This window comes from Labrus mixtus, chromosome 10, assembly GCF_963584025.1.
Source record: "Labrus mixtus chromosome 10, fLabMix1.1, whole genome shotgun sequence".
NCBI lineage: Eukaryota > Metazoa > Chordata > Actinopteri > Labriformes > Labridae > Labrus > Labrus mixtus.
This window is the reverse complement of record NC_083621.1, coordinates 25,254,379-25,278,667: the sequence shown is the minus strand read 5'-3', so window position 1 is coordinate 25,278,667 and position 24,289 is coordinate 25,254,379. Positions and strand designations below refer to the sequence as shown.

Genomic DNA, 24,289 nt, shown 5'->3' with positions numbered 1-24,289 from the left:
TACATCACACATATCTAATATTGTTAAGATCCGTTAAACGATGGGCCGGTAGCAACAGTAAACGGTAATCAATACTGTAAGCAAAAAAATGTGATGTCACTGAATTTAATCTAATTTTCAATAGTTTGAAAATTTGAAGTGTTTAAAGTTTATTGACCAAAAACCATGTGTTCCTCATGTGATGTCATTGCTTCACATAGTGGAAGTGTGTGGTGAACATCTGTCTTCACAGTGGCGCAGTGGTTAAGACCGCTGTCAAGTCCAACAACTTCAAGAAACTGGGTTCAATTCTGGAGAAAACAAAAAGCTCCTCACTAACAATGCAGACTCCAGTTCATGTGTGCTGTGACGGCTTTTACTTCTGGTATCACTTAAATGTGACCGTGCTTTTATATGAATTTTTAAAAATGATTAAAAATCAATTGGAGTGATTCTTAGAAGCTGATATCTCTCAAACTTAAAGTATTCAACCTTTGGGAATGTTCCTAAAATTGTACAATGCCTAACATTGTCATAGATTATACTATAGCGCCACCATGCGCCCCTCTGATCTCTGTTCTGTTGTCGTGTTGCTGTATTTGCTTTGTCTGTCACAGCACTTTGTAAACATTTGTTTTTAAAGGTGCTACATAAATGAAGCTATTATTTATTATTATGTGGTCAGTATTCAAGGCTCATAACTCACTATTAGCCTTACGAAATGTAAGGAAATTTCCACCAAATTCAATTAAGAATTTCTTTATATTTTTTATATTTATGCTCAACATTTTGAAAATTATAAATATTTAAAGTTTAAGGTCTAAAAACCAAAGTTTTCCTTTGTGATGTAATTGGCATTGGATTTTGTCTTGTCTGTAGTTCAGTGTGTGAAAACGCTGCCTCGTCAATCTCAAGGTAGGCGGTTTGATTCCCCAGACGAACAAGGTTTGTCATTTACATAGCAATAAGTAAGGTCTTTTTACCTGCTCTTTTGTAATGTTAACAGACAAAGAGTAAGGTATTTTACCTGCTTCTTGTAAAGTGTCTCGAGAAAACACTTGTTATGAGTTGATGCTATACAAATAAAAATTGATTGATTGATTGATTGATTTACGACATTTGTTCCTGTTGGGGGTTAAGTTGTTAAAATATTTTATATAATTTAACCCACAGATGAGGGCCGTGTGGCGGTGCCCTTAAAACCGCCTACCTTCTCTGGTCTAAACAAATACAGACCATTCAGGACCAGAATCTAAAGTTAGAAGGAGGACAAACCGGCTGCTGCATTGAGAAGCCAGGACTTCAACATGTTTCCTTAATGTCTGATGATGTAGTAAGGTCATGTTATCATTTCATTCAGTAAATATCTTACAGATTTCTCTTTTAATCGGCACATAAGCAGTGTATTTTGGGTGAATTCAAATGCAAATTGGATGATTAAATATGAATTTTATTTGTGAGTCAAATAAGGCACCCATATTCTGAAAATAAAAAACATTTCTGTTAATGCGTTTTCATTTTCAAATGAGCTTTTTCATTTGAATTCTGATCACCACGTTGCTCCCACAGACACCAGCCATAGAGTGAAACATGGATTATAAAGACACTGTTCGTTTCAGCATACAAAAGTGTTTGTGAGACGTGCTGAGTATCATAAGCAAACATCAAGGAAATGTAGTGGATAATAGGAGTCCATGAACACAATATGAGAGGTATGTTTTCACTGTTTGATTCAGAGGCCAGCCAACACAGTTTTTTTTATGCTTTTTAGCGGAGAAGAAAAAAAACAAACACACAGACAAATTTGTCTTGAATCCATTTCCAAATACCAAACTGTTTCCCTTTTTATCCTTTGTCATCAAATTCACACATATTCATCATGATGCACCCAACGTCCTCCAAAGAGCAGAAGAATAAACATTTTCCTGTGTTAATGTCCGCTCTTTTGCTGTGTGTTAATAAACAGACATAAATACAAAGCCATTGCCTCCCATAGTGTCTCTGCAGTTAAATATGGAAGAAGCAGTACAAACTGTTAATGAAACATTCACTTGCTGGTTAACTGAGCTACTCGCTAACACGCTAGTTAGCAGGGATAGCGCAGGTTAAATACAGCTCAGAAACTATCTGTCTTCTCCATACCGGATATTTGGGGGGTTGCAGTTTAGCTTGCTTACTGTCAAAAAACAGTTTTCAATAATGGGAGCTGTAGTCTTCCAAGCGGGCGGCCCAGCTTCAAATCTGACCAGCATGTCATTCCTCACTCTCTCTCCCTGATTTGCGGCTCTATCACTCGTCGTATCTCTCAAATAAAGGCACAAAAGGCCCCAAAAATGAATCTTTAAAAAAAAGTTATCAAGCAAAATTCTATTAACTTTTATCAAACCAGTTCACTTGACAGAGGCATTTATTAAGTACACTTTGCCTTTGATAAATTAACAATAATGCATAACAATTTTTTATTCCCTTCATGTCCTGTTTAGACACTTTTAACCTCCACTATCTCCTGAAGAAAACAAACCTGAAACAGCTCATTCACTGTGGCTGAAACATCAGGTTTCCCTCTGCTTCAGAAACTTTCTATCCGGCCTAATTCAGGTTAATCACATTTATTTAACATATGGGGAAGGTGATATGCGACGACGGCCAGAGACGCACTGTTGGCACTATTTCGACACAGATAATGGATGACACTGATGGGAGCCTTTCTGCATCCCGTGTAAACGTAAGATTTGAACCACAAGCCTCTTTTCTTTTTTTTCTTTTTCTTTTTTTAAATCATTGCAGGATTTTAGAGATCTGGATATGTTTTTGCTTCGAACAGAAAAAACTCACATGAGAAGTCTTTCCTCCACACTGAATGAACATTTATTTTTCAGAATAAAAGGTTTCCAGTCTTAAACGAACACTGTGGATCTTTGGACTTTATGAGACGATCTTAATTGCTTACACATTAATGCTCCGATGGCATGTGCATGGTGCTGAAGCAATTCACATTTTTGTCGACACTACCCGACTGTTTGACTGTTGTTCATGGATTGGACACAAATGATGAATTCAGCAGAGCATTGCAGAAGGCAGGAAGACTGCAAGATAGCAATCGTGAGTTGTGCAACGCAGGTAGTAAAATATTGCCAATGCCGATGTTTTATTGAACTGATATGTTCGGCTTAAGAACCACCACGTGGCCATTTGATCACCGATGAACTTTGAACCCAAACAACTCAACATTGACACCTTTCAATGAAATGATTGCCTCAACTTTTGGCTTGAGTGACTCAAGTAAAATCTCTCCAACAGGCTCAACACAAACAAGATGGCGTACAGTGTTCAATTAGAAAAGTGTTGTGTTTTCTCGTCCTTTCACTACTCGTCTGTTTGAGGAAATCAAACTCTCATTCACATTGATTTCCCTTTCCCGTATTCATCACCACCACTTTATCTGAATGTTTTCTGATGCCAAAGAACGAATGAAAAGAAGTTAATAATAAACCTCAAATGGCACCGGAGAGAACGTATTTACAATCAGAGTTTTTGGCTCCTTGTTCAGGATGATTTCCACAAAGCAACAAAGGACTTTGGAACTCCCAGACAACAATGATTCTGTGATTAGTAGCCCAGAATCGTTTAGATATCGTGAAGCACAAGCATTTAAAAGACTGTATCGTCTACTGACAGTGACATTTATCTACGTGTAGTGCTGTTTCTGAAGCGTACAACCTTCCTCTATCCGTCTGCAGTCTCTTCAGTCGTGTGCACTCTTAAGATTTCATCCTCTCTCTCTCTCCCTCCATTTGTTCGCCCTCAGCAGCTGCTGCAGCCCCAGCTCCTGGCCCCGCCTCCCCCGTCGTCCGTCCCCCTGTTGAGGTTCACGGTCACCCCTGACCCCTCGGGCGGCTGGCTCAGCACCAGAGGCTTCTGAGACTTCAGCTTGTGAGCCACGGTCATAAAAATAGCCTCCACGTGGTCGCTGTTTGCCCCGCCACAGTTCCCACCGTCTCCCTGGCTGTTTGGGTTCTTTGCAGACGTCTCAAACACGGGCATGGAGTGGGCGTCAGCGAACTGCTGCGCCACATCCGTGCCCACCTGGATCGAGTCTTGGAGGTCGCACTTGTTTCCTACAAGGATCCTGGGTACCTCCGTGCCCAGAGCATGCTGCTTGCACTCCTCGATCCAGGCCGGGAGGCTGCGGAAGCTCGCGGCGTTGGTGACGTCGTAGACGAAGACGACAGCGTGCACGTTGCGGTAGTAGTGCTGCACCATGGACTTCCTGAAGCGCTCCTGACCTGCAGTGTCCCACAGCTGGATCTGTGAGGGGGCAGCATGCAGACTGATGAGTGGACATGGTTTCATTCCCAATTAAAAAGACCAAAAACAAGAAAGATCAAGAAAAAACATCTAGAGGAAAAATGACTTTTTTAAAAACAACATTTATAAGCCTGTTAAGAAAACATTTTTGGTCTGTGACTTGGAATTTTTGGACTAAAAGAAATGGAGGAGGGACATGAAAAAGGACACATCTCACCCAACGCCAGTCAAAAAAAAAAAAAAACTTCTAACTTTTCTATTTGTCTGTATATTGTTGTTTTTAACACCACATGTTGCTGCTTGATTTATCTGTAGAATACATCAGCACATGTTGCTTTAATTGTATTTGTTTGTTGCTTGCTTGAATTGTGTTTACTCATCACGTGTATAGCTATTTGTATTTCTGATGAGCTTGAGGAGTTTTATCAATATTATGAAGGGAAAAAGAAACCTGATAGTACCTGGGGAAGTTTGAACATCATTTGGTGTTTCTCTTCTTAACAATTTGATTAAAGAAACATTTAAATGGCTAGGATGTTCCTAAGAATAATAACAATAAAAGAAGGTTATTTACCCTGTGCTTATTTTGAGCTGTTTGCATAGGAGCCAGTCCATGAGTAGCCTACCTGTGTATAGCTACTACCCTGCCCTTAAGCAAGGCATTTAACCCTAAACTGCAACAAATGAGCTGCTCTATGTCGCATAAATAAGACAGATAATAGACACACCCTGTATCTTTGATAATACAAATTAATTGTACGCCTCAAATGTAACAGTAAAACACATCATGCGTCCCTGCTCTCCCCTTCTGCTCCTATAGGTTATATTTCAGTATTTAAGTTTTTAACTCTCCAAGAGGTGACATCATGTCTTTTGATATTATTAGAGCTGTCATGTGTCTGCACAGCACACCTTGATTTTCTCCCCGTCGATCTCCACCAGCCTCTCCCTGAAGTCCACCCCGATCGTGGCCTCGGTCTTCTCGGGGAACTTCCCGGCGCAGAAGCGGTATGTGAGGCAGGTCTTCCCGACACCCGAGTCCCCGATCACGATGATCTTAAAGATGCGGGTCCTCGGCGGAGGAAGGGTCGAGCTCGCCAGAGAGCCGGAGATTTCAACCGACGACCCGATCTCCGCCATATCACATATGGATATGGATGATCTACGGAAAAGGGGGGGAGACTTCAGCACCCGGCGGATCCTGCAGTCCGTGAAGCTCTCGTCACTCCCGAGAGAACGTGGATAAAAAGATTTGACGAAAGTAGCCGCCGTGTTTAAGTCAATGAGGAGAGTTCATAGCATCCAGATGTTGTCAGTCTGTGCATATTCAACTGAAACATCCCCGTGATCGCTCCAAGTCCTCAGCTGTGAAGCCACGTACAATGTTGTCAGGGGAAGTCTGCTCTCGCGAGATAAATGTGATGAAGCGTTCATGGTCCTGTGGGAAAGTACGTAATGACGTAAAGTGGTTTTTTAAAAAATATTTACAGACTATGTTTTTTTCATGTAGTTTCACAAAAAAAAAAATTAGAAAAAAAAAATCTTTTAGAGAAATTTAGACCCTCACCGCCATTTAAGCAGCTGGAGCAACCTGGGGTTAATTGTCTTGGTCAAGGACTCAGGAGATAATATTTACAGTCGAGTTCGAACCCCTGACCTTCTGGTTGAGAGCCGCAAACTACTCTACCAACTGAACCACAGCCGCTGTGGCTCCTTTCAAACATGATATAGATTACATGTCCTATTCTTTCTTGATTTTGATTAATCTGTGAGGGAGAAGTGACATTGACAAGCGTGTTGTTCCAAAAGTTGAACTATTCTCACCTGAGAGCACATGCAGCGACAAGAAAACTGCTCACGCTGAGTGTAGTTTTTGCGCTTAGACTGCTGAGTACTGAACTGAATTGATTAATATGTAAATGAATAAACATCGCACAAAAAGTAAGGACATTTGTGTTTGGTAGAATATTTCTTTGTTGTAACAATGCTTCTTGGAAATAAATCTTATGGTGTTGGAAAGCCTGTTTATTTCCCTTTTAAATTGCGGCACATTTGGGAACATGGATATGTGAGATGAGCAGCAGAGCTGAGTATGTGGGTTGAGCCCATGAAAAACTTGCAAAATCTTCTCTGCTAATGCCAAACAGATTATTCTGCTGTTGACTTTGTTTGGTGTCTTTTAGTGGATTGGATGATTGAAGTCTGAAGAAACAAGACATATTATCAATTTAACGATTTATTCATTTAAGAAACAGGAGCCTCAGTAGCGTGTGGAAGAATCATACAGAGCCACAACAGTCTGGCACGTCCTCCTCATGCTGGTCAACAGCCTGGTCACACACTGCTGTGCGATGGCATCCCATTCTTCAACCAGCATTAGTCCCAAGTAAGTCAATGTGGTTGTGTTGGTCACTTTGGCACGAACAGTAAGCCCAAGCTGATCCCTCAACTGTTCAATGGGTGAAGGTCAGGACTGCAGGCAGGCCATTCCATCCTCTCCACCGTGACACTAAGAACACAAAGTTTTCCCCGCTCACACATCCCAGTGTCAACTCAGACGTTTGCTGCATCACTCCAAACCAATGAGCACATGAGTGTTTGTAAACAGTCTGCCTACAAATCTCAGGTGCTCCAAGTCTGCAGGGACATCTGACCGACTGCTGTCCACCATGTTTGCTCTCCTCTTGGCCTCCGTCCTCGTCTCTCTGCTGTCCTTCAGCTCAGCAGCCCCGACAACAGACAACTGCAGTCAACTGACCCAGCCAGCACACAAGCTTCACCAGGTATACTGATTACTGACAACTCAGCATGTTTTTTTTTTTTATATTAAAATGATACTTAACCTGTGAAATCACCCAAATATAAAGTATATTGACACTTATTTCAGAGTTTTAGTAAGAATCTAATAAGGTCTTATAAGTGATTTATTACCTATTATGAATTCTTATTACAAGCACCTTAATATGAAGTGTTACCCAGTCGACTAATAAATCATACAGAGATTAAAATCCATCAATTTCAAGAAGAACATTTATTGTCTCATACCCATCCCAGAGACGTAAAGTCATTAGAGAGAGGTTAATTTAGCTGTGTAATGCCTGAAGCAGACGTTACACATCGACTGCTTTAACCACTCACTGCTGCCACATAGTAGACAAAAGTCATATTACATCATTGAAGTTAGTTTTTTTATTCTTACAGGCGGCTGTGTTGATGCTGATGTCATGTCCTAAAGATGATTATAAGGGCTGTTAGGCGTATTCACTGTGGTGGGGATTTTACTGCTTCATTTCTCAGGAGAAGCTGAAACTTGAATCACATTGTTGCTCAGTTAATTTATTAGGTGATAGACAGAAAATTAATCTGCAGTTATTCTTAATGTCCAAAAAATGGTTGAGTCATTATTTCAACAAACTGAACAGTTTTTCTAACAGTGTTGAATCGCTTTTTTCCTTTTTTTCTTCTTTTAAATTCAACGTGATAAATTATGATCGGCACCTCACAATTTCTGTGGAGTCAGTATTTGAGAAAAAAACTGCTACAGATGAATCAATGAAGAATATAGTTATTTATTTTCATGGATTAACAGATTGGGCTTCTGAACTATTACCAATGACTGCCTCTGAAAATAATTCTAATGCTTTGTCTATTTTATTACTTTGTTTAATCATTCATTCAACCTTTATTTAATCTCAGAGGGAACAAAAAAAGGAAAAACATTTACTTTAAAGCCTCAGTAAGGTGGAGCATAAATATACATCCCTGATTGGCCAGTTTTGCACAGGGGTTATATTTTATTATATTCTAAAATGCACAAGATTTTTCATTATTATTTAAGAGTCTTATGGTCTGTTCAACGAAGCTGTTCCTCAGTCTGCTGGTGTGAGCTTTTGGTGTCCTGCAACTCTAACCTGAGGGCAGCAGTGGAGAATGACATTTGTGAGGGTGTGTGGAGTCCTTCATGACCCTCAGGGACGTCCTGAGGCATCGCTGCTCGTAAAGCTCCTGCAGGCTGGCAGCTCTCACCCAGTGCCCTGAGGATTTGGGGCCTCAGACCAAACTTCTTCAGGCGCCAGAGGCCAAACAGTTTCTGCTGGGCTTCTTTTTTTTCAACCACAGAGGTGTGGCTGGCTCATGTCTAGTCCTTCAATCTTCACCCCCCAAGTATTTGAAAGTGTCCACCATCTCCACCGCAATGATGTTGAGAGTACAATTAAATGAATTAACTAGAAGACAAAAAAGAAAGGAAACGGACAAACAATTAAATTATAGGAAACAGGGAAATAAATAGCAGAGAAGGGAAATTACATCAGTTCATTTGAAATAGTCACATTCATGAGCAGAGTAGTTTGAAATCGATCCATGGTTACAATTGTGCTAAATTGTAATGTGTGTTGCAGGTGTCTCAGGTGTGTGCAGCACAAACGGTAAAGGACCATTTCTCAATTTTACTGTTTACTCAATAAACTTTGAGCATTACCCAATCACTTGAATGAGTCTGTTTATTACTTAAAGCACAGTTTTATAGATAAGTGCTGTATGGTGGAGGATTACCAGAAAGTGTTTTAAAGTCTTAATAAATAGCAGCCAATACCTGTCAAGTCTCTTAGGGGTGGGAAACTAGCAGCCCAGGGGCCAAACGTGCAGGGGCAGGTCCAGATGGGTGGCCAGGGTTTGCATGGGCCCCCCTTAAAATCTTATTGGCCACCCCAGTGATTGACTATCTGCCTTGCCAGATGTGGGACTTGTGTCGAAATCCACTATTTAGGCAGCTCATAGTTCTCAGTGTTCAGATGATTGTTTGAAACTTTTAAAATTCTGTTAATTGTGACTTTGGACAAACACATTTGTTTGAGTTCTAGAAGAACTATAAGCTTAGATGATGTATATGTTGCCTTTATCTTGTGTTGCTTAAAAAAAGATGTGATTAGTGCAGACAGAAGGGGTAAAGAAATGATCTTCTTTGTCCTGTCAGTACAAAAAGTCTGGACACACCCCTGCACATGCGGCCCCCCTTCCTTACTCAATGCAGCCTGCAAGTCAATTACAAATATCGATAAATTGTAAACACAAAGTAAACAAGAAAAAAATCTGCCATGAAGGATTGGTATATTTTGTTCTGTGAAAGAAATGAGCAGATATAATAACCTGTAAATGTTTCTGTGAAACTGTTTAATGAAGCATTAGCCTACTAAATGCATTTGAGAAAACAACAACAGAAAAGTAAGTAAAATACACTTTAATGACTGGTCACCACTCTGGTGTCTTCAGTTCTGTGTTTAGCAATCATTTCATGATGAAAGTGGATGAAATAAATTCTGATGAAAGCTTCATATTTGCACCTTTCATTAAACTATAAGTGACTATAAATCTGTGAGAGCATCCTATATTTTTTTTTAGAATTGCAGTTTACATACATTTCTAGAATAGATCGATTACAGTCTTATGAAAGCAGGTATAAATCGTCTAAATTCATTCAGCATCCCTGATGTAACACACGTGACACCCTCACGTACCCGTTGTTACATCATGACCTTCACATGCCCACTGCGTTTATCAGACCCAGTCTTTTCCTCACCACAAATAAGCAACAACATGCAGATGTTTGATACATTCTTGTATCTAAACGATCAAATATCGTATTAACCCTAATCCCTCTTATAGTATGTTCGCGATAATTAATAAATGGAGTCTAAAATATTTACTTAACTGTTTACATTTATTCAGGCAGTATATGGGCGGCCCGATTTGGGGTCCTCCCGCGGTGCATGGTGCAACATGTGTTGGATAATTCTAGAAAGAGCTTCGCAGTTTCTTCTCTAAAGTCAATCCTGCAGGAACAGAGCAGTAGATTCACCCAGCACACACCGTGTGGACGCGTAAAGACACCCGGAGATTTGACATACTTTAAGCTTATTGTTCTTTGCTGTTAGCGAACGAGAAGCTTTTATTTGACATTAAACCGCTGCGTGTGTTTTATTGAGTTTTGTTACCGTGTTACCTGAGTTGTCAAAAATGTTGAGCGTCGCCAGAAACGTTTCAAGGACTCTCCCGACGAGCAGCTGTACACGAAATGTGTCCTCTTTGATCAAGAAGGTGAGCTTTAAACACACTTTATTAACTCTATACACACACTCATGCTCACCGTTAGTTATGCGATATGTCAAGTAGCCGAGGTAGCACATCTCGACGTAACACCGGCTAGCTAAAATGCTAACCGCTGTAGCGAAAGGCCATCTTACTCTTAATCGTGACAATCAAGATGTCATTTCGCATTTAACTGTTAAAATTCGTATCGTCTTGATTATTGACATAATTAACACACATTGTATGTGTCGTTAACTCTTCAATTGTCGCTTAAAAACGCGGTGTTCTCATTTAAAATGATACCAGATGCTGCGTGCTATGCTAACAGCCTACACCTGACGTTTAAGCTGTCAAATATCTGGTTAAAACGCACTTAGTTGTGTTTAAATGACGTCGTTGTGCGTGTTTTGTGTGTTTAAATGAACATGTTATTGCATGTGAGTTGTACCGGTGTAAAGACTGAACCGGATGACAGACTCAGTGACCTTCAGTGAGTCGGTCCTCCTCCCAACATGCTGCAACAACCCTCACATGTCAAAGTGTATGAACTCATTCATTACCCTGCTGATCAGCTAAACTATTCATGTTTGATGCTTGTTCACGTTAATTTATGATTCAATTCTGTCATGTATAAGATGTCAGACTTGTAGCACTACTTTTAGATTTAAAGGTCCTCAGCAGGTTTTGATTTGTTATAGTATAACTTGTTCTCTTTGCTTTTAATTCTACTTGATTTAGGTCTTGATTACTGGATTGTAATATGGCGCATTTGAGGGGATTCTTAAATAATAACAAATAAAAAAAACATCATTTTATTATGTTATATATGTTTTTAAAAACCTCTTTTCTTTTGTGTTCACACTCAGGCATGCCGGAGCGGCTTCCAACCAGACGCGCTCAGAGTTCTGTCCAGGAGGAACTATGCGTGAGTATTGGTCCAAAGAGTGTGTTGAAAGTGGTGTCAAAAATAGGTATGGGTAATTGGTACATAGACTTGAGCATGTGTAGGGCTTTTTCTAGTCTTCAGACAACTCAAAGGGCTTTTCTTCCTCATGGCCCCCCTTTCACATTCACACACATGAACTTTGCAGACTGCTTTTTGGCAAAAGTGACGTCACATCTTTGTACATTCATATTGATTCAGCGGTGGTGTAATATTGGTGTCCCAGTCTGAATTTCTGTGTTGTGAAAGCACGGCACAGCGGGAGCTCCACATAGACACAGTCAGACATGCACACACAGCACTGCGCTCCCCTGCTGGCTCAGCTGATGCCTTCTTACCTCTGTAACGTCTCTCTTATTACCTCAGAAAGGGGGGATCACTTCGCCCCCCCCTCATTACGCCTCCGCGACATTCAGATTGATAGGAAACATCACAGCTTGTAAGGCCGCGATGTAAAGTGTCAATCAGTATTATCTAATCCAAATACATATCCACATGCTGCCACCACAGCAGCAGGAGTAAGGTGAGGTTAACTTTCTCGCCCAAGGACACATCGGACATGTGACTGCAGGAAGTGGGGATCACACCCCTGACCTTCCGGTTGAGAGCGACTCTACCACTGAGCCAGAGCCGCCCATTGGGATAGTTCATATAGTTTTTAATCTTGTACTACTCTGCTGGACAAAATACTTGATTTACTTCAATATTTTTGTTTTTTAAACCTGTCCATCCAGTGTCATATTTGTTCTGTATAATAGATCTGTTCACAGCTGCTGCTACTACAACAATAACAATGAGTGTGTGTTTGTGTGTTGCAGGTCAGAAGCTGTCAAGGGTTCAGTCATTGGCATCGACCTGGGAACCACCAACTCTTGTGTGGCGGTCATGGAGGGCAAACAGGCCAAGGTGAGGATGAACAGAAACTTAGAAGATATTTCAGTCAATGGTCAGCTTTTATAACTCTGATTAATGTGGCTCTTCAGTTTTTAAAAACCATGAATATCCACAGTGAAAGGGACAGTTTTCTCTGGCAGATGCTCGTGGAACCATAAACTCCCTCCGGCATCTGTCTGGTGTCAAACTTTGGAGGCTGTATTTAACCTCTTAGTTACTGTCTAAACCGACATTCACACATTTAGTGCTTTGATTGAACTGAATGAAACACGGTCAGATGTCTCCTAGGAGAGGCTGTCAGAAGGGTTTATCCATTAACCCTGTATTGAAACGACATCTCTCTTGCCTGATTCTCTAATCCTTTCTGTGTAAATGGGATTGAACTATACATGTGAGGACTTTGTTTACATTGACCTCAGTGTGGAGCAGAATCCTGGGCCTTCAGATGTAGTGGAGAAACCATGTAGTGGCCACTCAACAAGAGAAAAAGAAGCAGGCTGTAATTAAGTAACTAGTTTACTCTTTGGCTGACAGCAGTGCTTATAGAAAGCCCTGCATTAAATAAGAGGGACTAATGTAAATACCTTACCTGCTAGGTTCGGTTAAAACAAACTCTAATTTTCCAAATTAGTGATTTTTTTTTTGTGCTGGTGTGAAAGCTGTCAATCAAATGCTCGTGCAAACCAAACAACCGTACATAAACTGTTTGAAAAGGTGGCTCTCTGACCGCTTTTATTCCGTATTCTGGTGCGGTTCATTTTTATTGTGGACATGAACCAACCTCTATCTGACCCAGCTGCAGAAAGCATTGTGCTTTTTGGATTAAACCAGCTACTGTAGCCAGTCATGCAGTGCCTTATGGGTAGGATTGTAATGACTTTTTTTTAGCCCACAACTTTTGACCACACACAAGAACTTCTTACTCGGATTAGCACGCACCTTCTCCTGATAAACACCTTCAGCAACTCCAGAACATCAACATTTTATTTCATACCTCAATTTCAAACTGTCTTGTTTGCCTACAGGGATAAATGTAAAAACTGATGAGCAGAGCTGACATCAATCCTTGTAGTTGTTTGTCTGTATAGAAATTGTGACTTTGGAGCAGCCACAGCCGGGCAGGAATCGACTTGTCCTTATTTAGTCCTGGGATCTTTCCTGCAAGAAATTCAGACCAATCAGAGAGCATTTTCATCGCTCATCACACATTTTGTGTCTGTGTGAAAGAAATGGGTCCGTGATCCATACCAGAGCAAACGATCTGTGTGTGAAAACACCAACATTTAATATATTTGAAAGTTTCCCCCTCTGGCCTTTAATGTAAGTAAAGAACAATTAGTTAGTTTGTGACCTCTCTGTGTAAGTTTTGCTTGGTTGCTGATCTTTTTGGGTACTGGTTCAGAGTGCAGTCACCAGTACGACTAAAACCATTTATTTTATGCATGTGCAACAACATATTGTTGCTATTTGTTTAGCAGTAGAGACACTTGTCAACATGCCTCATGTAGCTGAAAAAGAGTATCATTTAAAACGTTTAGTTTGTCTGTACAGCACTTTTCCTCCAATGTTGATTTTTTTTGAGTCTCTCAAATGAAAGTTAACACTAAAAGAACCCTGAGACAACAAGCTGACGGTCCTCCATCGGCCTTTAAGGTTAAATGAGCATGTTGAACCAGCAGTGGAGCTGTTGGTGAGATAAATCCCTCTGATTGGCTGTTCAGCTGAGGGAATCCCTGCAGGTTCACACAATTGAAGGAAAGGAAAACATGCAAACAAGTCTTTTCTTCTTGCATAAGCTTAACTCAAAGGAAAGTGGCTATATCACAAAACTGTGGTGGCTGAGAGAGTTGCAAGCAATGTATGCACACATCGCTTTGTGTTTTCAATGTTTCAAAAATTCACATTCTCAGGACAAATAACCTTCAGCTGCAGGCAACATGAGGCAACACAACAAACGGCCTCTATTGCCTCAAGCTCTTTGATGACCAGTTTGTGTATCTGGTGTCAAAGGCAGATGACTTTTAAAGCTGATGTTTGCCGGGACAACCGACAGTGTCGTACATAAACCTGAATGATGTTCTCTTCTGTTGTTTGTATTGATGAAACGTCTACAACAAACATGTTGTAGTGACATTTACAGTCAGCATAACTCCTGCTGCACCCTCTGTCCCACCCCTCACCCAAACCAAATCCCCAAAAATGACAATCTCCCTCTGTGAGGCTCGTGTGTGATGGTGTTTTCAGTTTTAGATAAGCACAAGTCTGCACTCAGTTTGAATCATTTTCAACTGAAGCTGACGAGGTGTCTGCATTAAATTTGTGTCACCAACATTGACGCTGCCTCCGTTTGTTTTAGTGTCCTTCAGTTCAGATGGTTTGCCTTCTCGTTTTATCTACACTTCAGTGTGACTGAATTGCAGCACTTGCTGTGTTTGCTCTGGAAAATTGTGTTTTGTGTCAAACAGAGGAGTTAAAAGATAAGGATGTTTTTTTTATCTCCTGTTGGTCGTTTTCGGTTAAAATTAATGGAAATAGGATCTGTTTGGAAAGAAGATATTTCCTGAAAGCTGTGAGACTGGGACTCAAGATAATGAGCAGCAGTTCAAAAGAGATAAAGAGTTCATCAGGACAAATGAACCGTGTTTACTCCGATCCAATCCAAATAATGTGTTATCCGTTTGTCTCTCAGGTGTTGGAGAACGCAGAGGGAGCCAGGACGACTCCTTCAGTCATCGCCTTCACAGCAGAGGGGGAGCGTCTGGTGGGCATGCCCGCTAAACGCCAGTCCGTTACCAACCCTCAGAACACGCTGTACGCCACCAAGAGGCTGATCGGACGTCGCTTTGACGATCCAGAGGTCCAGAAAGACCTGTGAGTGCAACCTTTCTGCAAAACATTCTTTAAATGTTGGTAAAAACAGCAGAAAAAAACCAGTACTTTTAGTGAGTTTGTGTAAATCTTGAGGTCAAATTTGTGTTCATTAACAGGAAGAACGTCCCCTTCAAGATTGTTCGTGCATCTAACGGTGATGCCTGGGTGGAGGCTCATGGGAAAATGTACTCCCCGAGCCAGGCCGGAGCCTTCGTCCTGATGAAGATGAAGGAGACTGCAGGTATGACAGCAGCTGCTCTCGATTAATTTCGAGCCTCGTGTACATTTTTTAAGAATACGTTTTGATAATGGTTTTGTGTTTTTGCTGCAGAGAGCTACCTGGGAACCAATGTGAGGAACGCTGTGGTCACTGTCCCGGCCTACTTCAACGACTCTCAGAGACAGGTACACACACGCACGCTCACCTACCTTACCACTTCTATTGGCTGATGAGTTTTCATAATCAGCAGAATCAATCTGATGAGTGCTGATGTTTAGGTCATAGGGATTATCAATCGAATCAGAAGTTGGACAAAGAACAGCTCTGAGGGGGTCAAATTAAACTCAGTCCTTCACCTCTCACACTCTGTACTCACATGGATTTCTTGACATGCTTCAAATGTTTGTGTTTATGAAACAGACGCAGCAGTGTTGGATTTTAATCCCCCAACGTGAAGCACTAAGTACACAGTGAATTAATTAAAACCTCATATGAACGATCTGTTCAGAACAAACTGGCTAAGTTTATTTAAAAGCTAATTAAAGAAGCGATATCCATTTTTTTTCGTCTCGTATGTCAGATTAAATTTTAAAACGGTGAAATTAGCACAGCAGCATTTAGCTCCAGTGAACCAGTCAATGTTTATAGTGCTAGGGAGGATTTAAATGGAGACCTGCTAACTCCTAATGCTAACTAAGGTAAAGTTAAGGCTTCAGTAAGTAACAGGGTCAGCTGTGGCAAAGATCTGCTCCTGTGGTTGCTTGTTTTTCACCTGCAGCATGATGGACAACAATTTGAATGGTTATCTCTATCGTTTTGTAAAAAGTGATTCTGCAGGTGACCCAGGCTTTGAGTTTAAACTATGAGTTAATGTTCCCTCAAACCATCCATCAAAACACTCAAGTGTAACATATACTCTTATTTAAAGCCCTCTCTTGTGTATATATTAGCTATGAGATGTTCATTAGAAAAGTGTTGGTGGATAAAAAGTCACCTGTGATTATAGCTGCGAGTTCAGTAACATCTTTAACTTCACCAGGAGAAAACTTTGGATAGTAGGCACTAAGGGTGTTGAAATCAATCAGTTTCTACTTTTTTAAATGATCAAAAAAAAACCTGAAGAAGACCTCTGGTTCAAACGTTGTGATCAATTAAAACTTTTTGTGTCTTTTTGAGCAAGTGTGTGGACATTGATTGTTAAGGCACTTTGTAAATAATAGAAGAGGGAGTTCATTCTTATCTGTTTGTCTTCAGTGATATAGAAAATTGAGGATGCAACACGTCGTCATGAATCTTGATATCGAATTGAATGGAATTGTTGACATCAACAATCAAATCTTGAGAGCACTAAAGATGAAGAGACCAAGTTGGCACCTTAAAACATTCTCACAAGTTTGATTTCTTCCTGTCACTCTCAGGCTACCAAAGATGCCGGTCAGATCTCCGGTCTGAACGTCCTGCGTGTCATCAACGAGCCGACAGCCGCCGCTCTGGCTTACGGCCTCGACAAAACCCAGGACAAGATGTGAGTAGAGCAGCAGCAGCAGCAGACTGCCACATTTCTGATGATGTTCCTGGGTTATTGACATATCTTGTGTCTGTCTCCAGTATTGCTGTCTATGATCTCGGTGGAGGTACGTTTGACATCTCAGTCCTGGAGATCCAGAAAGGAGTTTTTGAGGTGAAGTCCACCAACGGAGACACCTTCCTGGGAGGAGAGGACTTTGATCAGCACCTCCTCCAACACATCGTCAAGGAGTTCAAGAGAGAGGTGAAAGACGTTGGCCTTTAGGTGATTCTCCCACCTGTGTGGTTCTGTCTGCATGTCCAGGTTTTCACCAGTGTTGTTTGTGTCTCTCTGTTTAGTCTGGTGTGGATCTGACCAAAGACAACATGGCTCTGCAGAGAGTCCGAGAGGCTGCGGAGAAGGCAAAGTGTGAGCTCTCCTCTTCACTGCAGGTACACACAACTCCTTTATCTCAACACGTGTCATGTCAGATCAGATTGCCTTTTCTTCAAGGATGTGTTTCTAAGATTATCTTCAGTGTAAAACTGTTAATCCAGCTCTCAGTCAGCTGTCCGGACAGTGTGTGTGTGTCTGGCTCGGTGTTACAGTGCTGGTAGAGAACGTCCTGTGTCGTACTTCACTGCAGCAGGTTCTGTCTTAGAGTCTGCTGCTGCTGAGCTGCTGCAGGACTCGGCTCAGTGAGCGTGGACTGTCCTAATACTGACTGCAGGGCAGGCCAAGTACAGGGCCAAACAAACCTCTGAACTCTTCAAAAGAATAATTGAATTCTTGATGAGCATGTTTGCTGTCGGCGTTCAGCGACAGTTCTGAATCTTGCGCCTGGTGACGCAAGGATAAACCACAAAGTGCTCACATCATGGTTGCTCTCTCTTCCAGACCGACATCAACCTTCCCTACCTGACCATGGACGCCTCCGGTCCCAAACATCTCAACATGAAGCTTACCCGCTCTCAGTTTGAAGGCATCGTGGCCGACCTGATCCGCCGCACCGTGGCTCCCTGTCAGAAGGCCATGCAGGACGCCGAGGTGTCAAAGGGCGACATCGGAGAGGTGCTGCTGGTCGGAGGAATGTCCCGCATGCCCAAGGTACAAAAAAAAAAAAGGGACAACACATCATGAGCCTCTGGGGTTCTTAAAAAGACAAAGTCCAGATCGCATGCTGCTAGATAAAGCGTAACGATAACTCTGATGTAAGACTTGTCTTCACGATGGTACTTGATTGAAAGATGGAAAAAGAAGAGGTGACAATAGAAACATGGTTACAGGGAGATGTAGGAGGAGGAATAGTGGAACTTCAGGTACGATGATGTGGAAGAAACGGTATTTTAACTACAGATGACCTCCTCTGTGTGCGTCTCTGCAGGTTCAGCAAACGGTCCAGGATCTGTTCGGCCGCGCTCCCAGTAAGTCTGTGAACCCTGATGAGGCCGTTGCCATAGGAGCAGCCATCCAGGGCGGAGTTTTGGCTGGTGATGTCACTGACGTGCTGCTGTTGGACGTGACACCACTGTCTCTGGGTATCGAGACGCTTGGCGGAGTCTTCACCAAACTGATCAACAGGAACACCACGATCCCCACCAAGAAGGGCCAGGTACTCGTCCTGACAGAGCGCAGATTTTCTGTGAAGACGTTTTCCTTTTTTCTCTGCTAACGAGGTGTCGACAACGTGTGAAAGTGTCCTCTGCTCTGCTCCAGGTGTTCTCCACAGCGGCCGACGGGCAGACTCAGGTGGAGATCAAGGTGTGTCAGGGGGAGAGAGAGATGGCTGCAGACAACAAGGTGCTGGGTCAGTTCACTTTGGTGGGAGTCCCCCCCGCCCCACGCGGCGTCCCTCAGATCGAGGTCACCTTCGACATCGACGCCAACGGCATCGTGCACGTCTCCGCCAAGGACAAGGGCACGGGCCGGGAGCAGCAGAGTACGTGTCATTCATGAGTACTGAACATGATCACTTCACTTAGGAGTTCTGTTTAATCCTAAATCGGTCTTCTAAAGGATGAAAATCTACTTGATGAAATATTTATTTTTCACTTGTTTTCGTATCTCATCCACTTAATATAAATGTATTTCATAAATATCATATAAACATACAAAAACAACATTCTCTTTGTGTCAAAGAAAAGGCAGGTTTTAAGGGTTTATTAACCCAGAAACATTTTGTCTATTTGTTACTTAACTTAAAATACAAGTCACACCGGTTTATAAGACGCAGTCTGATTTGAGAGTTGTCCTGGAAAGAAAAACGTTTCAAACTGTCTTCCTGCTCAACAGTTCAGTGAAGTCTACAACGTGCAGTTTCTGTACAGCTGTCGCTCTTTTAGCTCTTTCTCACAGTGTAACACCGTCTCTTGTGTCTCTCTCTCTCCTCAGTTGTGATCCAGTCGTCAGGAGGTCTCAGTAAAGACGACATCGAGAACATGATCAAGAACGCTGAGAAGTACGCAGAGGAGGACAGGAGGAGGAAGGTAACGAGAAAGAACCAGCAGAGATGATTCATGAACAATAATTTCCTGTCGTTTTTGTCTGTGTGCAATGTGCGTGTTTTGTCGTCTGCCTCCAACTCACCATGTTGTTGTTCACAGGACCGCGTGGAGGCCGTCAACATGGCCGAGGGCATCATCCATGACACAGAATCCAAGATGGAGGAGTTCAAGGACCAGCTTCCTGCTGATGAGGTAAAACTTAAAGTGTGACGTCACTTCCAAGAGTTGAGTCTTACGGCACACTCACACTAGGCAATCCGCACTGTGCCCAAGCTGTGGCACGGTTTGAGTGCTCATGAACGGAGGGGGAACAATCATGCTTGGGCACGGCATCATGAGGTAAACATATTTTGGAGTAATCCCAGGATACGTCTGCAGAGGGCGCTACACTGCCCCCCGAGGCTTCCAGAGCAAATCATGCAAAGCTCCTCTATAGGTTTCACAGTAACTTCCCCTTTCATGTTGTCAGTCTAAGGGGGGGGGGATTCTCTAGCTTAGTCTATAAGTGAATTGACATTTCATACTCGTACTTGTTTGTTGTATAAATGTGCAGACTGTGTGAGGTAACCTCTCGTCTCTGTGATCTGTCGTCTCTCAGTGCACCAAGCTGAAGGAGGAGGTCACAAAGGTCCGGGATCTTCTGGCCAACAAGGACTCAGAAACAGGAGAGAACATCAAACAGGCGGCCACCACGCTGCAGCAGGCGTCACTCAAGCTCTTCGAAATGGCCTACAAGAAGGTAGAGGATCTTTTCATTCACACACAGTCGAATACGACCTTTCAAGAGGGTCGCTAGGTGTAGATCTGTAAGCACGGGAAATAAGTGGTTGTTAGCTTAATGAAAGCTTTTGTAGTTTCTGCCCCATCCATCACCATTAGTACCTTTTTTATATAACTGAAGTAGGGAAGTTGTTTGACATGACAGGACTTTAGTTTCATTTTAAAACTGTTGTCACAAACTCACTCACTCTTGAAAATTATCTCGCATAAAAAGATCGACACGGAGGTGGCGGATTAACAAACATTCTGTCCATTATGAGAGTTTTGTTTACCTTTAAATCAATGATATGAGTAACTGAACATATTCACAACATCAACACAAATATTGAACTGGGAGAAAAAAAAAATGGGAGGGAAAATGACGGTCAATAAAAACCTTTGATTTCCAGATATACTGCTCTTTATGTAATACTGGATGATATACCTGTTTAAAAAAAGATTGAATTAAGTGCACTTTTTTTTTTTTCTGAGCGCTTTTTTTCAGTTGTTTCAATGAGGAGCGAGAATTTGCAGCAGAAAGGACGCTGCCTTTTTCTCCAGGCAGTCACCTTGGAGACAAAGCACAGCATCCAGCGTCTTTTCAGAGCCGCCTTTTGTGTGCGGCCTCTCCGAGCGCACAATTTGAAAATCTTTTAACTTTTCAGAAATGCACCGTTGTCACTTTATTGCAGTCAAAGACTTTCTTATTATTTCAAAGAAAGTTCACAGAAGACAAATGTGATGACTGCACTTTTTTTTTTTTTTTAACAAAGGTGTGCAGAAAAGTTTGTGATGCACTTAACTAAAGAAATGTTTTATTAGACTATGTGGATTGGCAGCAGTGCTTCTTGTTTATTTACCGTAAAATCAGGAATATAAAACGCACCCGTCTTTGGGGGTCTCCAAACATGTATAAAGGTTTAAGGTTTTCCAGCGTGACGATATCTGTTAAGTTCAGGAAAGTTTTCATGAATTAACCCACTGAGATCAAGATCTTTCACAAGGGTGACCTGGCCGAGAGGGCAGCAGCACACGTCATAAATAAACATGACCTGATAAAGAAACAGTTAACAATCTAGAAGTTAAATTTAAATGTGCAAATTGGTTTGGAGATAAAGTTCAGAAGTTATGATCACAGATAACGATTCAGGAACACAGGCACTGTCAGCTGGTCTCGCGTTTCATTTAAGATCGAACCTAGGGCTTCAACCTCAAAGCTCCACGTAGAGAGGACCACAAAACTAAACGCTCTTCTCTTGAGCTCAGTACGGACAGATGGAGGGACTGATCCTGCTCGGAAGGAGCTGTTAGGAAGGGACGCCTCCAGCCTGCTCTGTGTACATAATTGAAGCATTCGCTTGCGACACACAGTGAACGGGGAAAATTTTCAATCGCATCCAGTCGTGCGCAGCGGGCGGTGGTGGAGGCAACACTTCTGGTCATGTCGACATGTCTCAGCTTTTTGTACTAGTGTACGTGTTAGTCGCACCAGTATACAGGACGCAGCCAACTTTTTAAATGAAGAAAAAAGGAATTAAAAGTACGTCTTCTACACAGAAATGTATGGTTTATTTAATTTTGACTTCCTATTAAGTGATTAGTAATGTATTACTACATTCTTGTGAGAGGACTGGCTTGAAGAACATTTGGGACTTTATTAAAACGAGGAACACTGAAGTCATGCATGTCCCTCACCTCCCACATGTTTGTTTCTTCCTGCAGATGGCAGCAGAGCGGGAAGGCAGCAGCGGTGGCAGCAGCAGCGGCAGCAGCGGCGGCAGCAGCAGCTCGGGCTCATCAGAGGGAGAGAAGAAGGAGGGCCAGCAGTAAACCTTTGCACTTTGTGTCACTGGGTTTTCATGACAACAGAGGACTGTTGGACTTGGGGTTCGGACTGGGCTGTGAGGGAGGGGGAGGGGGGCAGGGCAGGGGGTGTCTGTCCGGAGTGACAAACTGAATCTTGGTCATTCTCACCGTAATAAATTATTCTACTGTGTTTTGAGCAGTAAGATACTCTAGATAAATGTCAGTGTATGCTCCTCCATGTCCTATGATATCCTGTCTGTTTGTAATTTAATCGTCGCATAAAAACATGTATGTTTATTTTTACACATCTGATACTTTACTTTCTGTTGTAGTAAAAGTCTTCTTTTTTTTTTTTTTTTTTTTTTTTGTCTAAGACGTCATGTAGGTCTATTTTTGTTTGTTTCGTTTCATCATCCGGAGCAGTTCAGCTTGTTCATGTTGGTACCACAGGAGTGAAAGTTCACACGCTTTACTTCATAATAGTCGATTGTTGAGTTGTCAACATCCCTTATAGCCATCTTCTAATAGTGCACTCATCACTACCAGATAAAGTACAGAAATATTGAAGTATATTTAAAAACTTGTTGTCCTGAGTGCACTCTAAAGACATAAACCGATGCAGAAGTGCCTGTGAGATACGATTTCTTGCATCTGCAGCACTTGAAGAGAAGGATAAATCCTTTTTCTTCTGATGTCCTCTGATGTTTCAAGCGACTCGTTTAAGCCCAGAGGATGTCAGGAGTCAACTCTCATACTGATTAAAGGAGGGAAGAGAAAAACTAAATGAAGTCGGTGAGAATGTTTTGAGGATGAGGTGGAGCTTGAGTTTATTTTATTTGACAAATGAGAATGGAGGGTCTTGATCTGTGAGATCTTTTAAGTTCTCCTCGTTTGTAGTGTCCATCTCCAACAGAGCTGACTCCAGGTTAACCAGAAATAAAGGAGATGAATGCGGACGTTTCAGGTTGCACAGTAGAGGATGAAGCCTTAGTCCTTCCTTGTGTCAGACAGCAGGAAGAAGAGTCGGCCGTGTCATTCCCCTCCAGAAGGACGTGTTGTGGCTGCCATACACTGCGCTCTCTGTGTGTACTGATTGTTGCTGCGTGCCGGCCTCACTCTGATCCAGACAGGAGGCCGCCGATTGATTTGAAATTCAGGGGGGAAGGTGTTTTTTTTTTTTTTTTTAAGGGGTGTGATTATATTACTGGAGTGAAAATTGAGGGTCATGATATGTGTCGTCTTTTCTAATAAAAATCAAAAACTTTACTTTTTCATTGTTTACATGATTAAATACAAATGTAGTTCGTCTGTCATCTCTATTTACAGAGTATGTGTTAAAACTAGAGCTCGACCGATTAATCGCCAGCCGATATTAGCATATCCAGTGACGATAACTCTCGGCTAGCTTTATCACAGATGTGTGCAGATGTTACTAGATTTATTTACCAGTCAAATAAGTGTTTCATTGTATTACACTAGCGGTTCTCTTTCACCAGCAGAGGGCGCTGTTTGGATTACAACAAGCATGTCTCCAGGCAAGCAGTGATGCACGAACATGTGCTGTTACTTTCCAGTTGAGTGACCATCTTGTCTTCATTATATATATATGTATATATATCTACAGATTGAACAGAGATCTGAGAAGATATCGGATGATATATCGGTACCACTTTTTTTGTAGAAAACGCCAAAGATGGAGGTTACAGTCAAATCTGTGGCTGTATAAATTATTTTAATTGTCTCAATTGCACGACACAAATACACAGATAGGCAAAATCGCTCTCTCTCTAACACACTGCATTAAGGATGAACACAAGCTAGCTAAAAAATAACTGTCACGATCATCTCCACCTTCACTGCTTCACTGTTACAGAGACCTTCAGTGGTTTTATCTTCAGAGGATGTGAATCTCCATTACAAATGTATGGAAACAGCTTGTCAGTGCAATTTTCAAAACTCATGATGTCAAACAGCTCAAACAGCTCAGACTGTTGAGGTTTCTCTTTGCCTCCACAAAGTTTCCTGTAACCTACTTTCACTTTGACCGAATGGAGTCGTGTGTTTTCTAAAGCTTCGTTCAGCGTGCACAGTTACTGGTCTAAGTGACCTGAAGCTGTCCTCTCTGTTGAAGTCGTTTTACTTTTTCACAGTGAAAGTTATCTTCTGTCTATGTTGAACTGTGAACTGTGAACTGTGAACTGTTGAATTTACAGAAAATGCGTTTTTGAGCATGGCTTTAGTGGGAGAAATTATCTGATTTTAATATTATTTAACATGACTACAAATACAAATGATAGTTTAAAAAAATAATATTTAGATATGAAAAAAATCAATTTTTAAAACTCTGACAAGGCTCCAGTCCTGTCTGCAGGAAGAAACCACACAGCAGCTTGTGGCAGAACACAGCACAA

At 41.8% G+C, this 24,289-nt stretch overlaps 2 protein-coding genes across 2 annotated transcripts; one reads left to right on the top strand and one right to left on the bottom strand.

The window, feature by feature from the left end:
* Nucleotides 1-1,408: 1,408 nt before the first annotated feature.
* Nucleotides 1,409-5,739, bottom strand: rab33ba (RAB33B, member RAS oncogene family a). The gene is made up of 2 exons (XM_061048810.1): nucleotides 5,200-5,739; nucleotides 1,409-4,287 (listed from the first exon to the last, which is right to left on the bottom strand). Exons 1-2 carry the CDS (start codon nucleotides 5,425-5,427, stop codon nucleotides 3,784-3,786), a joined length of 732 nt encoding a protein of 243 aa, XP_060904793.1. The 5' UTR covers nucleotides 5,428-5,739; the 3' UTR covers nucleotides 1,409-3,783.
* A 4,325-nt stretch (nucleotides 5,740-10,064) lies between these two features.
* Nucleotides 10,065-23,144, top strand: hspa9 (heat shock protein 9). The gene is made up of 16 exons (XM_061048806.1): nucleotides 10,065-10,383; nucleotides 11,241-11,299; nucleotides 12,136-12,223; nucleotides 14,901-15,082; nucleotides 15,199-15,323; nucleotides 15,414-15,487; nucleotides 16,721-16,827; nucleotides 16,911-17,073; nucleotides 17,169-17,261; nucleotides 17,707-17,916; nucleotides 18,194-18,421; nucleotides 18,526-18,748; nucleotides 19,201-19,295; nucleotides 19,413-19,505; nucleotides 19,912-20,052; nucleotides 21,795-23,144. Exons 1-16 carry the CDS (start codon nucleotides 10,303-10,305, stop codon nucleotides 21,900-21,902), a joined length of 2,070 nt encoding a protein of 689 aa, XP_060904789.1. The 5' UTR covers nucleotides 10,065-10,302; the 3' UTR covers nucleotides 21,903-23,144.
* The last annotated feature ends 1,145 nt before the right edge of the window (nucleotides 23,145-24,289 follow it).

Excerpts from the sequence above, each read along its gene's own strand:
- hspa9 (XM_061048806.1), top strand. The coding sequence starts at position 10,303 with ATGTTGAGCGTCGCCAGAAACGTTTCAAGGACTCTCCCGACGAGCAGC. Across the intron at positions 15,083-15,198 it reads CCAGAGGTCCAGAAAGACCT|GAAGAACGTCCCCTTCAAGA; the intron begins GTGAGTGCAACC and ends GTTCATTAACAG. Across the intron at positions 15,488-16,720 it reads TCAACGACTCTCAGAGACAG|GCTACCAAAGATGCCGGTCA; the intron begins GTACACACACGC and ends TGTCACTCTCAG.
- rab33ba (XM_061048810.1), bottom strand. The coding sequence starts at position 5,427 with ATGGCGGAGATCGGGTCGTCGGTTGAAATCTCCGGCTCTCTGGCGAGC. Across the intron at positions 4,288-5,199 it reads TCGACGGGGAGAAAATCAAG|ATCCAGCTGTGGGACACTGC; the intron begins GTGTGCTGTGCA and ends GCCCCCTCACAG.